General features: G+C 39.9%; 2 protein-coding genes across 6 annotated transcripts in view; one reads left to right on the top strand and one right to left on the bottom strand.

Annotated features, from left to right (window-relative positions):
* The window catches only part of LRP2 (LDL receptor related protein 2), a 128,265-nt gene extending 125,822 nt beyond the window's left edge, over positions 1 to 2,443 (top strand). For all 5 annotated transcript variants that reach the window (XM_054070467.1, XM_054070468.1, XM_054070466.1 and 2 more), the window contains 2 exons: positions 979 to 1,050; positions 2,155 to 2,443. In XM_054070467.1, the coding sequence (XP_053926442.1) occupies positions 979 to 1,050; positions 2,155 to 2,316 (234 nt within the window). In that variant the 3' untranslated portion in view covers positions 2,317 to 2,443. The remainder of the gene's footprint in view (positions 1 to 978; positions 1,051 to 2,154) is intronic.
* Positions 2,444 to 2,593: 150 nt separating this feature from the next.
* Positions 2,594 to 15,171, bottom strand: LOC104054621 (retinol dehydrogenase 7). Its single transcript, XM_054070478.1, has 5 exons — positions 14,868 to 15,171; positions 10,241 to 10,571; positions 8,376 to 8,637; positions 7,010 to 7,173; positions 2,594 to 6,209 (listed from the first exon to the last, which is right to left on the bottom strand). The coding sequence occupies exons 1-5, from the start codon at positions 14,880 to 14,882 to the stop codon at positions 5,959 to 5,961; spliced, it is 1,023 nt and encodes a 340-aa protein (XP_053926453.1). The 5' UTR covers positions 14,883 to 15,171; the 3' UTR covers positions 2,594 to 5,958.
* Positions 15,172 to 16,116: the final 945 nt, after the last annotated feature.

Raw genomic sequence — 16,116 nt, 5'->3', positions numbered from 1 at the left:
CTTTCAATTATCTTTAAATTAAATAATACCATATAATCTACATCAAGTCAAACTAACTGAACCATATTTACAAGATTTACAAGAGCTGGTCAGGAAGAGTTTGATAAGAGAAAAGAACTGTAAGCACACAATTGCCCAGAGGATGCAGGAAGGATTTATTTGGATTAAATCCCCTCTTTTTCGTAGGCCACCCAGTTATTTTGAAGTGAACAGATTGGATATGAAAGATATGCAAATAAAATGCCAAATATGAAAAGAAAACCCAAGAAAAATTAGATTTTGGTTTAAAACAGTGATAACCCCAGGGAGTGGTGGTACAGAAAATTGAAATAAGACAGTCAGTGTAGTGGCATCATTTTTTTCACCTTTATTTGTTATTTTATCAATATTTAGAAGTACAGGCAAGGACATTTGAGACCCTTGTCCTATGTGTTCTTGCAGGACATTTTAGCAGTCAAGATCAAAGTGTTGTCTCATCTAGATTATTCACGATTCATGGAAGATATGTTTTTATGTCTTGAAATCGATCGGAATGAGCTGATGGTGCCTTGTTTACAGCACTGTTTTCAGGCATTGTGCACTAAAAAGCACTGATGATGATCTATGAAATAGCAGGTTTGTGAGCCTGTTGTAGTCCCATGTCCTCAGTAATTTCTCTTGTGTTGCTTTCAAGACCATTTTTCTCCACTTCGACCTATTTGTCTGGAGTGATAGGCTTTGTATGAGTTAATTTAGTCACTTTTATTGCCTTCTGGCCTGGCCTCATGAGTACTGCTTTAGGTAAAACAGCCATAAGTGGTTATCTAGCAGGAGAGAATATTGGATTCCATGCTTAAAATTACAACTTAGTAATGTAAGAACATCCAGTTGAAATCACTGGGTTAGCAGTCAGCGCAAGGGAAATCTAAGAACAGTAATGTCAGTTTCCAGAGAAGTTGTGAAAAAATGTGTAAAGTTGTAATACTTTTTGTGTTTCAGGAATCAAAGTGGAGTTTCTTCAAGAGAAAAATGAAACAAAATACTAATTTTGAAAACCCGATATATGCGGAGGTATTGCTTGACATTGCATGGATCTATTTTTCAGTTAATGTACTGCTGGACTTTGTTCTTGCTTTTATAGGATAAAGGCTGTGAGTAGATCTGCTGCTGAGTGAAGCAGCACAGGAATTCCAGTGCACGTCAAAGTAGGACTGAAGTGATTTTAAGAAAAGTTCTAGTGTCTTGTGCAGAATGAGGTGTTCAGCGGGCATTCAGCTCAGGTGGCACTGCTCCATTGCTCACATCTCTACTTTCCCATCCCAGTCACTGTGGTCTGCTCCTGCCCTGCAGTCTCAGGTGCTGGCTTCACCTTACTGGTGCGTTCTCGTATGCCTCAGGGACCCAGCACCAGTGGAGGCTGTTATACTGCACTAGGAGTGAAGTGTCTATTTCTGCCTTCTCAGCCCTCACTTGGGCACTGCACAAAAATTCAATAGCTCTGCATACTGCAGCCCTGTCTCTACATCAGCCTATTTTTTTCATCCATACAGTTGGATGAGACAGTTCAATTAAGATGATGTGCCAGCGGGCGGTATGTGTGCTGGAGGAATTCTCCCCTGGCTTGGGTATGAAGGTTGGGAGTTCCACTGACTTGAGCCAGTAATTCCAGCCCTTTTCATCTTACAGTTCAAAATTTCCAGATGGCCTAATTGGCTCAAGAACCTCAGTTTCACAGTGAGGTAACTAGAACTAGCTGCCTTTTGTGACCATTTTAGGTTTCTAATGCTTGAACAAGGTGAGAGAGAGATTTCAGGAAGCCAGGGACTTGTTTCCCCCACACTAATGAATGTGGCGATTTGTAAACTGTCCTAGTGCCAATGTTATCTGCATTGAAGTATGTGCATACAGACGTGTCAATCTTATCCTGGCCTTAAGTGTTAAAATAGAAGTCTCAGTGTGTGGAGTGGGTTTGTAGTAGCGCATTTACTCAGCTGTACCATCTGATGTGAAATTAGCATTTATTTTTTTTTACTGGTGGTGATTTGAAGAATTAACTTATACCATGATACTTGACTTTAGCAAAATACTTGGATATCTATTTAATGTTTCTGAAAGTTAAGGTTGAATATTTTGTATATTGGAAGGTAAACATGGGGTTTGTCATTATTGTTTCAGATGGAAAAGGACCAGCAACAGAACACGGAAAATGTCCCTACTCCTTCTCCTTCACTGCCTCCCAAGATTACTCTGAAGAGAGACCAACCACTAGCTTATACAGCAACAGAGGACACATTTAAAGACACCGCCAGTCTTGTTAAAGAGGACTCTGTGGTATAACTAGGTAACCGATTTAGGGAAAATTAGACACATCCATTTGCACATATATTTTTTATAAACAGAAAAGTAAGGTTCACATTCAAATGCTTTATAAAAATACATACATCTCTTAGCCAATGGCTGGATGTATGTTGAAACTATGCCTTGTTTTTTTGACAAATGCCAATTTCTATTTTTATGAACAATTTTCATGATGTACTATATGTATATCTTTGCACTGAAGCTGTCTGAAAGTAATGTTATAAATATATTGTACATTTGTAAATTTTTGAAAGATTATCTTGTTCAGTGGTGTTGCTAGTAGAAATCTATATGGAATTGGTCGTATCTGTAGGGATAAATGAATTATATAAATGCTTAAAGTGAAAAAGAACCAAACAAGGCGAATATAGGAACATTACCAATTTACAGGATCTTTAGAGTATATGTTTATAACAGCACCTTTTAAGAGTTTGACTGGTGCTATGGGCATCTTTATCACCTTTTTTATATACTACTGTATGTAAAAATGGGTGTGTCTGTTTATCTTGTGTTAAACAAAAGATGGAAGAGTCAATGCAGCATCATTATGCTGAATAGTGACCTGTGCAAAATGTTGTTCTTGCAATATTTTAGCTGCCTGAGATAAAATTATTTCTTCTCAATCCGTAAGACATGTAATTTTTATCTAGGTTCCAGTTAACACCATTCCATTAATAGTATCCTTAAAAAGATCTGTTATATTTAGAATTTAGTGCCACAAATACTTAATTTAATGAGATTTTTCTCCTGTTCATCAATGGAATAGCTCTGTTCTTGGCTGGAGTCTCGAAGTAATTTGTACTATTAAATGAAGTAGCTAGATTTCTTTAACAGCTTATTTCTAAACAGCAAAATACAAAAGATATTGGTTCATTTAAGAAATTATTCAGGTTTTTTAATGTGAAAATTTAATTTTATTGACTATTTATTTCCTGAGGTGGACATGAATAGAAAGGGAAACAATTTGTACTAATGCAGTCTTTGTATAACCTTCCATCAGAAAATACTGTATATCTTATTAGCTTTTCTATTAATTAGTCAATGTAGTTTCCATAACATGAACCATTTGAGAAAACTCTGAGTACCATTGCAGGAACATGTTATTCAGCCTTCCTGGCTAGCTACTCTTATAATTTAAAGATTCCTAAAGTTATAATCATTGAGACTTCTGCTATTTGATTGTTTTATATCTGAGTTCTCAAGATATATACTATTTCTTATTAGAATGCTTATAATTACTTTGTAATGTACTTTGATTAGAAAATACAACTGGAAAATGCTGCTGCTGAATAAATCTAATAAATATTATTTTATCACATCCTTATTCCATAATTTGTGTCAAGACTCTATGTACTTTTTTTCAGTTGTGGAGGGTTCGGTGAACTCTGAGACGAAAACAGTGCTTTAGATAAAATCAAATAAGAGTAATGCTTATTGCTTCACACAACTGTCTGAAGTTCTTGATACAACATCACTGAGGTCATATCACTGAAGTTGTGAAAACTGCCCTATTACACACATTAAATAAGCTGGCCCACGAGACAGGAAGCTCTTGTTATTGATTGTAAGAGACCGACTATCAAGGTAGTATGGGCATAAGCAATTAAAACCTTAGTTCAATTAACTGTCATATCTAAGTGCTTTAATGTAGAAAATTCCTTAGTATCTTGGTCACAGCACACACACCTGTAAGGCTATGAGAAAGGGTTTCTTTAAAAGACAGGTTATTGTTCTTAAGGAAAGTATTGATAATCTTTTTTTAAAGCGAGAAGGCAGAGCTAACGTTTCCACAAGACTCGCCTCCAGCTGCATATCACGAGAAAAAGTAGCTTCATTTTTGTGAATAGTCTTCGTCAACAGAAATATTTGGAACCAGTTTTGGAGAAAACTGCTAATATGCCATATGTATCGGAGAGACCTCTAACTATTCAGATGTGGAAGAAAACCATCCCTGAAATGCTGTGTAGGTAGGTAGTATATAGATTTGGCTGTTTAACATACCAAGTGGTGAAGGATTCCTAAGCTTGAGCTGGGCCTCTTCCTCTCAGTCACATACTGCAGTGTACCCTTCTGATTATGGGCAGTTTAACTTTTGGTACTTTGGTCAACAGAAGCTTTAGTTTCTGTTCCTAGCTTCATTATTTTAATTTGTACTCTTTTCTCCATATGAGGATAGTCCCTGCTTGGATTCTTGAATTCTGGACTCATTCTCTCTCAAAGAAGGCTGATTTTTAGAGATCTCAGCACTGCTCTGTAATCCATTGCTTATACAGCTGACAAATTTCATACCATTAAGTTTTTCCATGTACACTCTTTTTAGAACTGTCAGGCCACATAGAGAGAACTATCTCTCTGCAAGTATTTATCATGAAATGAAGTAAAATAAATTTATTCTTGAAGCCATTTGCCAGACAATGGAATCTCAGTGAAATACTTAAAGGCTACTGAACACTTCATACATTCTGTCCCTTTCTTCTGCATGTAACACCCCCCACCCCTCCATCTCATAGACACAAGTGCTGAAGCTCCTTTTCTTGCATTTGGAGTTCTGACCTGCACATGGTATTTTTTGTGAGCTGAATTGAATTGCACATTAATGATTAATCACCAGTGTAGCTCTTTAGCAAATAAAACCTTTACCCCTTCAATTTTAATGTCTCCAGGAACACCGGTTTGTGAGCCTCTGGCTAGCAGCTTAACAGATAGAAATAGTGTACAGGAGGCACAGTAACCTCAACTAACATTTTACCATTCTTAACACACTTTTTGTACTGTCAAAATGGTTGTCAGTAGATACACTAATGACCTGTTTCATCTAATGAGTGAAATAATCATCCCTTTAACTTGTAAAGCACACTGAGGATGAAATAATTGTGAATGCATGTTATTTTTAATAATGTCCTTGTAAACTATACTGATACTAGGAAGAAAAGTATAAGTCGACACTCTGCATAGTAACAGTATAATGTAGTTTTGATTTTCCTTGTAATTGCATATCTGTAAAATAGCTCGTGTTTTATCTCTACACAGTTGAATAATCAGGAGATTATATGTCAAATACTGCAACTGTAATTTTTGGAATATGTTGCAATAGCTGGGCATTGTTATTATTTGATTTCATGTCTTGTGTTCAGAAGCTTGTGAAGTTTAGCAACTCCCATGAACAAACCTCCCATGAAATAGATGACTAAATCTAATTACATTCTATAAGGTATGTGTATAAGATGTGTGTTCTGAAAGGCCATATCAAGTTCGCTAGCAGGCTTATAGGTTGATGTCTACTTGAAAAACATTATTTTAGTGATGTAATTTTTCTTACTTAAATTTCTTTTATTGCATGGGTAGTATTAAGCAGATTATTAGGTGAAAGTTTTATGGATGCAAGTACTGTAGAGGTATCATTTCTGAGTGTAAACAATGACCTTCAAAAACATGCTACCTTTACAAGCCTATCTGCAAACTCAGAAATTCCAGGTAAGGAGGGATGGGGGTTGGGCTTTGGAGAAAGTGTCTTCTGAAAGGAATTTAAGCAGTCTAATAACTGGTAAAGAAAAGGATGTCTGGTTTTCTGGTTTTGACAGGAATAATATTTATTTGCACAGAGCTGATACTGGTTTAATACTAAATGTTAATTAGGACTCCAGGAACTGTTCTCTTACTCGCTGCTGGAGCTGGAAGTGTCATACATAGCAGCATGTCAGATAAACAGCTTGGGGCATAGGAGAGGAACAGCCAAAAGAACTTTGCATCCCATCCAGCTCTGTATCGTGTCCTGGGGTACTTTGCTATCAGGGCATGTTCCGTGCATTTTACGACCTTAGAAATATCAGAGTCACACAGCCTTTTCACTGATGATCTTTGAGCTTTAGTATCTGCAAAGAAGAAAATAAACCTGAGACCATTTAGATGCAACATTCTCTGTGAGAGGATTCTTTATATTCAAAGGTTTGGCTACAGCTTCAGCCTTACTCTAAACTGCTAGCTCAAGTACTGAGAGCAGCATAGCCACAGCAGAGCAGAGACCAGCAAGGCTGCAGAACACTCAAGAGCCTGGCAAACAGTAAACCTCTCTGGCCCTTCTTGTGAGCCAGATATTCCCTGCAGTAAGTGCAATGTGACACAGTACAACTTCTCAAATAAACTGAGCATATGGTCATAGCAATTCGTTCCCGCTGGGCATTGTATATCTAAGTATGGAGGGACTATAGATGGTAGCATGACATCACAGCTCACCGACCCGTATGGGAACTAATAGCGGGGGCCACACCAAACATACACATAGTCCAGGACAGTCAGCAATGGGCTCTTAACAAATGTTCGTAAGTCCAGCAAACATTCATAGAATCGGAGGTTGGTTGGTGTTGGAAGAGACCTCTGGTCCAACCTCCCTGTGTGTCACCTGTAGCAGGCTGCCCAGGACTGTGTCCAGAGAGCTTATGAATATCTCCAAGGATGGAGACTCCACAACCTCCCCAGGCTACCCATGCCAGTACTCAGTCACCCTCACAGAAAAAAGTTCAGCAGGATTGTTTCAATGTGTGCCCGTTGCCTTGGGTCCTGTCCCTGGGCACCACTGAAGAGAACCTGGCTCTGTTGTCTTTGCAGCCTTGCTTCAGGTATTTATATATGTTGATAATATCCCCCGCAAGCTTTCAGTCCCTTTTCTACTTACATTCAACAAAGTATTTTTCTCCGTAGGAATCCTTGATCTCAGGAGTCAGTCTGTTCCAAAGTCTTAACAGATTTCTCTTGATGACATCTGAATTAACTACTCCTGCCTTAAAGAAGCCATGCTCAACAATGCTTACTTTCACTCCAAAGTGCTGCATCTCTCTTCTAGAAGAAAAAAAAAAGTGACCATCCATGACCGTCAGAGCGTAACCGCTAAGCATAAGTAAGTTGAAAGTCTGGCACATAAATGAACATTTGAGACTTTGATTCTTATCTTTAAAATTCAGAATATTTTTGAGACGTTCAAATTAGCTTCATAGCAGTGTGTCTGTCCTGTGAAAGCGCAGCAGGCAAATAACGGAGGGGAAAAAAAGTGTTGAGTGTATTCACAGCTTTCTGTTTTATGTTGGACTAGTGCTTTTAAAGGATGGAGCAGCCCACCTGTAACTTAGCCATGTATTATGAAAGTACAACTTTTGACTATTTCAAATACTGTTGCATCATTTTGGTTTCCAGGAGAAAGAGATTATTAAAGGGCCTGGGACAGAGCAAAAGTGAGCAAAACTTTTCAATTGGATTAGAATTGTATTCTCCATTGTATGATTAAATGGCTAAGTTTAAGTGATTAAATGTTAGTATAATAGAAGTCAGTGTGTTTTCTGGTTGCGTGGTGCCCTCTATGTAATTTTGAGTTGCAGCCCTGTTCCTTTGGGCTGAAAACAGTGTATTTGTCTTACTGAGCAACTCAAAAGAGCCAGGCAGTTGTGTTCCAAAGTGTGCAAAGGAATGGACCACATGTACATTGGCTGTTAGTTTATATTATATTTTCTTGGGGCATACACTTTCTTTATATAAGCATTCACAATGGTTTGCTACCAACTTTTCTAATCCTTGCTGGGCTAGGCCTTAGCCTTCTCAAGGCAGTACAACACAACTGGCTCAGCTTGGTTTTCAGAAGTACCTTTGCTAATACGGTTGCTGCCTGGAATTGCCCAGCTCAGATTGTTGTGGAGCATTAAAACAAAACAAAAAGGGTTGTAAGTGGGCAAATACAACTAAATACTTCTTGCCTGGGAAACTCTGAGTGTCTGATCAGGCTATGCTGTTGATTTACTTTTGTGTATGCAGTGGATTCATGTGCCCCAAAGGTGCATGCTAGCCACGTTGCCAGGATATGAAGATTTCCCAATGCAGTTTCCTAGTTAGTCTGTTTGTAGTACTGGAGGCTGAAAGCCCAAACATGTGACGGGCATCCCTTCTAGGCAAGACTTCCAGAGAGAAAATAAGAGGGGCAAACATACAGTCACCCCTCCCCAGCACCTCTGGAGTCTTTTCGTGGATTCATACATCTATTCCTAGCTACTCACCGTAAGGTGTCAGAGAAAGCTTCCATGCCCCATTTGGACAGGCTGTAGCCACCCCCTACAAAAGCCATGAGGCCTCTGGCATTAATTAGATTGACTACTCTTCCCTCAGCTTTTTTCAGAAGTGGCAGGAGCTTGAGCGTGATTTCAATCAATCCCAGCAGACTAACATCCAGCACCGAGCGGAAGTCTTCAGTCTTCAGCCAGTCAGTAGGTGCTGCTGCTGCTGCTGGTCCTTCAGCATTGCTCACCAAGCCAAAAAGCCCTAAGAGGATTACAAAAACATTTATTTCAGCATGGGGCAATATTGCACCCCAGAGTTTCATATGTAGCATTGGGAACCAAGCACACAGTCTGCAAAAACATCAGTGAAATGAATACTGTTGTCTGGGGTTTGCTTGTTAAGATCTGCTCTGTATACCTGGCAAAATTTGCTGAAGACCTTAGGCAATGACTCTAAAAGACCATGAATTACAGGAAAACTATTTCAGCTGGAGATACGGACCACTATGCTGAGCATTATTATCCAGATCCACTCAAGTATGGGCGCTTCTTAATATACACTTACGTTCTTATGAAAGTAGAATTCAAATTCTCTACATAAAAGTGGAGAGACTGATTTTTCTGGGTTGGGGTCTAAAGACTTGAAGAAGACACGTGGAATTAGTCAGTGCTTTTAAAAATATTAGCTTAACCCTGTGTGTTGATAATACTGCTTTACTACCTTATAAATTACTTGAGGGACTTTAGATAAATAGTGACGCTTCCAAGAGTTTGCTGAGGACAGCCAGTCCTTGAAGGGAGAGGCTGAAAGTCCAGCACTCGGCCTCCACAAAGAATTTCTCAGACTGAAGCGACAGCCTTAGCAGTGGTTACCCCGACCAGGAATTTATGCTTTTTCACAAGCTGGAAGCAGGGGCCTGCCAGAGGAGGTAAGTGCTAATAATTATGTTGTCCTTGCCCTCAATCACTGCATTCAAGAATAGAATGGAACCTTCATGATGAGGCCAACGGTGTTTTACAAGCTTTGAGGAGAAAGTCCTACTGGTAGAAGATATGTGGTTTCCTGCTTTAAGTAGTTAATTAATTAAGAAACCTATTGAATATTTGGTATAACTGTGTTATACCTGGTAGTTACAGTGCTGTGATTGCCTTTGGCAGCCCTTAACAACATCTAGTCTCAGCTGTCAGTGCTGAAAAAGAAACATATTGCTATAGTTGAATATATTTACCACACAGATCTTTTTATCACCCTTAACCAAACCCAACACTTAAGTCTTTTTAACTCTACTCACAGGCATCCAAGGACAAACTCTTCCTCTTTTAGAAACATGCTCGGAGGTGTACGATGGCAGTAGTGAGAGTTACCTATGTAACAACTCTAAGAAAACTGGCTGAAACAGCAAGTGCTTAACAGTTATGGTCAGTGCAATAGTTTCTGTGTGCATTACAAAAATTGGACTTATTCAGCCATGCAAATCACTCTGCCACTTAGCACAGGAGTGCTGAAGAAGCCCTGCCCCAGCGATTTCTAATTGGGTGGGCTGGTTTTATTGTCAAGACAGCTCTTTTTGAGATTCTTTACCTGCCCCCAAAAAAATCTGAAAAACACACTTGGGGATGATTTGGTTTTAATCAACTGAGCAACTGGAATTTTAGGGAACCTGTTGGTGAAAGTGAGGTGAAGCCCAAAAGCATTCCTGGAGAGAATCTCTTTGAACTGACAAATGACAGAACTGACTTGTGAATGTGCTTAATCAGTAAGACGAAAAATGCATTTGTGGAGAGTGGAGAGGCACTAGAACTTCAAGCTAGACCAGATTTGGTTATATTGAATATTTTTTCTGGGAAATCACCTTGCCACTTACCCTTACCAGCTGTCTCTTCTGTCACAAACAGTACAGCTCTGGCAATGCTGTTGGAGTCAGCTAAGTTCAGGTTCACTGTCTTCAGCAAGAGTGAGGAGCAGGACTGTAGCTCTTGGCTTCCTTTTTCTGTGGCACATGCAGCAATGACACAAAATCCCCTTTTGTCAAGCCATTTAGCCAGTGAGTTTCCAAGTCCAGTGTCACAGCCTGTTATGAAGATGTGCTTTCCACTGAGGTTTCCCACCCTGCGACTGTCTCTGACCAGCCAGTAAATTATAAGAGAAATTATGGAAGCCAAAATTGCTATGTGCAGTGAGTCTGAAAGTGAGAGCTACAAGCAAAGAAGTTAATGATCTAGAAATGCAACGAAGCAGACTCGCTCAGCCAACCCCCCAGCTTCCTCAGACATAATTCCCATAAGGGGCTTTGTTTCTAATTGCAGCCCTTCCATCTCCCTGTAAGCTAGGGGTGAGCAGGGGTGGAAGATTTGGCACAATGTGATCGGGATCCATGAATAATATGTTCCTTGGCAAAAACCTTCTCTATCCTCCTTTTCAATAGATTTCCACTGTTTTCAAGCTCTGCTGACCAATCTTTCTAGTCCACTCTGTCCTTTCAGGATGTTTTGGAGTGAAAGGAATGACTGCATCAGTTCTCACAGTAGCATCCAGGATTTTTTGTGGACATCTGTGGTTGTGTTAATACTTGGGAGAAGAATTTCTCTGTGAAGAAGGACAATTGTCTTTGACCACCTATATGGTGCCACTCAGGCTGCTTTTCTAATCTGTAGCATGGAAGCAGAGTGACCTCAAAAACAACCGGAAAAACCTAAGCTGTAGCGGTGGGTGTGATGCCTAATATTTTGTGTGACTTGTGTTGCGTGATGATAGATGATCTGCTCTCTGCCCCTTAGACAAGATAGGCTTTGGGGCAGTGCCTGAGCCTTTATCTCCTTGCTCATTGCCTATTTAGCACTGATAAAATACACCCTACTGTGCTGTGTAATAGGAAGTGTGTTTGTATAAAGAAATGGGAAATTGTATAGAGAAGTTGCCTTCAACCCAAAGAGCACGGAGGGAACACACTTCCCTAACTCTGGTGGGGAGGACATTGTTTGCTTATTACAAACATTTTTGATCAATGTTGAATGCAGTTCTTGCCTTTTAAAATCTTCATGATTGAATACCAATTTTCTACTTGTGTTCTTGTCTTGTGCAATGTAAATATAACTAATGAAAGCCAATATTTATAGGAAGACTGCTAAGCATGTTTCAGACATCCTGTCAAAGAGAAACTTTTTTAGAGGTGCTAAGCAGTCACCTAGGCTCTAGATACCTACATAGGTACAGATATGCAGACATCTGGCCTTTAAAATGTGATTGTATTCAAATAATGACATGTACTTAAAATAATCACAAATTCTTTTTTTTTTTTTTTTAACATCCTGGAAGTACTCATAGAGGAAGGGATCTTCTCTAATTCATAGCCACTTGAAGCATTCATCTGGCTGATTTTTGTGTAATATCCTTGCTGTCTGAAGACATGAATACTAAAGGAAGCCCAGTGTATTAGGCCTGGTTGCTGGTGTTCTTTTTCCTACTGAATTCACGGAGTGATTTGGATTTATTCTGATTCTAAATTTTGCTGTGACATCACCAAGTAGGAATGAAAGGAATCTCAGAATCTGATAGAGAATGAATATTGTCCTCTTGTTAAATAATTATATCAGTCACATAGCTGATAAATTATAACAAGTTGGACTTATCGTCATTGATAATGGTTGGACTTGATGATTTTAAAGGTCTTCACCAACCTAAATAATTCTATGATGGCAATTCTACAATGACAACCTTCGTTGCCACTTAATGATTTTATTTTATACAGTTGAGTGCATGAGTAGCCATCAATATGGACTTCTGAGATACAGATTAATGCTCTCTGATTTTAAAATGTTAAGCAGATATAAAAATAGGTTTGCTTCTCCTTCTTCTTAGTCTACAGCAAGGCTTCCACTGAATTTTGGGCTGTTAGATTGATCCCTGGGTTGTGTTGACTATTTTAGCAGCCAATCTCACTGTTGTTTTGAGGCTGATGTAATCAGCCCTCTAGTTCAGGTACTTCACTGAGATACTTGGCTTTTCTGCTGTGAATGTCCCTGTTAGGTCTGACAACCTGAATGTGTGCACTTTGGAATCATCTTGGTAGCGTTTCACTGAGCTGGTGACATTTATTTTCCGAGAGGACTCACAGAGTGTGCACTGATAAAATGCCACTAAAACTGTGTGAGAGAGCTCAAGCTAATTCAGACTTCTGTGCTATAAAACAAAGTCTGAAAACACGATGTTGCAGCAGCCAATCATAGATATGCCCAGTCCATTTGCAATGATGTGACAGGCAATGACTTTTCCTTTGGCTGCTGATTTTGACACAAAGAGAGAGGAGTGGCTACCAGCAGTCTCTTGTAAACCCACACTGATAAATCTCAGCAAGCCAGTGCTGTGATATGTCATCTTAGGACTCAATTCACTTTTTCCCCAATACGAAAGTAAATCAAATAATTAGAGATCTGGGGACAAGATTAACCTAATTGGAAACAGGAGCTGTAAATCACACTGTTCTTCCTTGACTGTAAGGAGGAAGCAGCAGGCAGTGAGCTTGTGCTACTAGAAAGCTGGTTAAATTCAACACTGGCTCTGTGAATAAGGCCTGGGGTGTCTGGCCAGGACACCTACCTGTCCTCTGTAAGAGAAACACCTGTGACTTCTCTGGTCAGTGTTAGTTGCTGTGTTCAGGTAGCAATAATAGGCACAGGAGCAATGTAAGACAAAGGGCTGTAGGGGTGACAGGTGAGAGAGAAGGAATGCACACAGAGCCTCCACTGCTCTCCTCTCATCTATCACCCCTGGGCCTCTGTTCCTAAGCCTGTAATGCTTAACCACCTATTTTTCCGTAAGTACCGGTGCATATTCTCCAATAACACGTGGACATTCCATGCCAAGCAACATGGCTGGTTTTGCTCTGCTGGAGCCTTCTGCCAGTATTTATTCTGCTAGATGATGTAATTGCTGCTAGAAGGAGTCTAGGGTCAGAATCAAAGGAAATAGTTAATATTTTCTTTCAAGAAAATTGTCTAGTTCTGTGAATGTACAATGTTATGCAAAACATTTCTTGTTTGATAATGTGCAGCACTAAAAAATTTCTCATCTTCCAGGGGCATATCGATTTTGAAATAGCTGCCTGGAGTGGCAAAGAATGTGTTTCCAGAGAAAATGTCAGCATGATATGTTGAAAGTATTGTTATATCTTCATAAATATTGAATTCTGATTACTGACATAGCCAGTAAATAGCTAAAGGCAAATTCTACTTTCCATTAAATCTTTGATATTTGCCTGGCAAATCGAGAACTCTTGGGATGGAGCTTGGCTTCTTATGCCTAGACAAGTGCCATTATAAAAGCAATTGATTTTAGAGAAAAGCAGCATGACTGCACTGAGAGCCCTTTAAAATCCTTAGAGGACTGCAAAATACAGCATCCCTCTGCTTCTCTGCAATAGAGCAAACTGAAGCACATAGAACATATTGAAGGGGGTATTAATGCTTCACTCGTACAGAAAGTTTGCTTTAGTAGTCATGCAAAGAACCTCAGGTTGGGGTGAAGTTTGAAGTCTGAGTGCGCTTTGGGTTCCTTCACCTGCCACTGCGCTGGCCGTGCAAACCTCCAGCAGTCAGTGCCCTGCAGTGGGTTAGAGTGAGCTGCCAGGCATGCTGAAGAAGAACTGCAAGGGGAAATTAAGGAAATAGGGTTCTTCAGAAACAGCATTCATTAACTCTCAGTGGGAGGTTTAGATGTATCAGACAATACTCTGACAGACTGCCCAACAGCTCTCTGCAGTCTAGGAAGTACAAACTTTAATAACGGATCATCCTGCCAGAGCTGCAAGCCCCGTGGTCTTCAGTTAGCGAATTAAACATATATGCAGGCACAAACAGATCACATCTTCCATTCTTAGGTGAGATACTCCTGCACTTGCAGGGCTTTGCACTTTCATTTCATGGAAAAGGAGTGCTTTTTTTTTTTTTTTCCACATACTGTGTAAAAACGTCAGTGTCATAATTCAGTTTGGTGGTAAGTAGAGAACTTAAGTTCTTTACTAGTCACCTTAAAAGGCACACGTGTCCCCACTGCCGTACTCAGCATTTTGCAGGAATATGTAGTCTGCTACAATGTAGTCTGGTAAAATGAAGGCTGATTTCTTGGCACAATTGTATCTTTCCATGCATTGCTTGCACTTCAGAATTTTACCATACCACCAGTAAAAGACATAGTAAAATGAAACCCTGTAAACTCTTAGGTGACCGAGCCAGTAATTCGAAATAAAGGAGTAGAGAAAGATTTCAGATGTTGCAAAGAACATTGATGAGTCAGCATTTTATTCAGATGCTGTAGGTGCTTAGATAAGCAACAATTGCTAAAATCACTCCAGAAAGGAAGGGACTGCATGTTCTCTTGTCTGTGCACTCAAAAACAAGTGTTTAATTTGCTCTCTTAGCTATTCCACAAATAAACGTAATGGATACTGCTCACTATAGCAATAGACACGAGTTCTGTTTTGTGCCAGTACTCACATTCTGGGGAGACATCCACAAGCTCAGTCTGTAACTCCAGGTGCTCACAAGTTGCCTTTGCCAGTTATTTCCACTGTTGGAATGTAGAAGCTGCCCAAGTAAAACTCAGACACTTGTGCACCAAGACCGCATGGTGACAGTTTTTCCAGAAAAATCTTTCTGGAAATTCTGTATCTGGTGGTGCTTTTTGATTGCTGTACATTGGCTGACAAGCACAGCCCCTCTTCTTTCTTTTGATAATGACTTGTGCTGTGATGCTTCTGCCTTAGGGACTTACTTGGTATTAATCTTCTGTACATGCTCCACAGCTGCCTATCCTACCTATGTTGTATAAGCATTGCTGGCTATTTATAGTAATCAGCAGAGCCTGGGGTAGTCAAAACTCATTAGGGAGAACTAATCTACTTAGCTGGGAAGGACTGATATGTGCTTCCTCTTGAAACCAGTAGGAGTCTCTTGATTGATTTGACAAGGCTTGATTCAGACCCCCAGTTTTTCTGCATGTGAGTGAGTTATTACTGATATTAAGTGAACTTATAAGATACATCCTTGAGCAGGAGAACTTTCAGGGATTAAATTATTTTTTCTAGTCTAGGGGCAGCTTTTTGATATTAGAAACAAGAAACAATTGCCTAAATAACCAAACAGTTTTTTTTTAAATTCTCCTATAGAATTCTCCTAGAGAAGCTGGTGGCTCATGTTTTAGACAAGCGTACTTCACTGGGTTAAAACTGGCTGGGTGACCAAGTCCAGAGAGTTGTGGTGAACAGAGTTAAATCCAGTTGGCATCCAGTCACGAGCATTTTTTGCTGGAGCTCAGTGTTGGAGCCAGTCTTGTTTAGTATCTTTATCAATGATCTGGGTGGGGTGATTTAGTGCACACTCAGTAAGTTTGCAGACTATGCCAAATTGGGCAGGAGTATTGGTCTTCTTGAGGGCAGGAATTTTCTGCAGAGGGATCTGGACAGGCTGGGTCAGTGGGCTGAGGTCAGTTGTACAAGGTTTAACAAGGCCAAGTGCTGGATCCTGCACTTTCATCACAACCCCATGCACTGCTACGATCTTGGGGAAGAATGACTGCAAAGCTGCCTGGTGAAAAAGACCTGGGCGTGTTGTTGACAGCCAGCTGAACATGAATCAGCAGTGTGCCCAGGTGGCCAAGGAAGCCAGTAGCTTCCTGGTTTCTATTAAATAGTGTGGCCAGCAGTATGAGGGAAGCAATTGTCCCCCTGTACTCGGTGCTGGTGAG

This window comes from Cuculus canorus, chromosome 6 (assembly GCF_017976375.1).
Source record: "Cuculus canorus isolate bCucCan1 chromosome 6, bCucCan1.pri, whole genome shotgun sequence".
NCBI classification, from domain to species: domain Eukaryota; kingdom Metazoa; phylum Chordata; class Aves; order Cuculiformes; family Cuculidae; genus Cuculus; species Cuculus canorus.
The sequence above is the reverse complement of the archived record's forward strand: the minus strand, read 5'-3'. Positions and strand labels throughout refer to the sequence as shown.

What these genes read in the sequence shown, in the direction of transcription:
- LOC104054621 (XM_054070478.1), bottom strand. An exon ending in AGAAGAGACAGCTGGTAAGG is followed by an intron (nt 8,638 to 10,240) that starts GTAAGTGGCAAG and finishes TAATCCTCTTAG; the next exon opens with GGCTTTTTGGCTTGGTGAGC. An exon ending in GCTTTCTCTGACACCTTACG is followed by an intron (nt 7,174 to 8,375) that starts GTGAGTAGCTAG and finishes TTTTTCTTCTAG; the next exon opens with AAGAGAGATGCAGCACTTTG.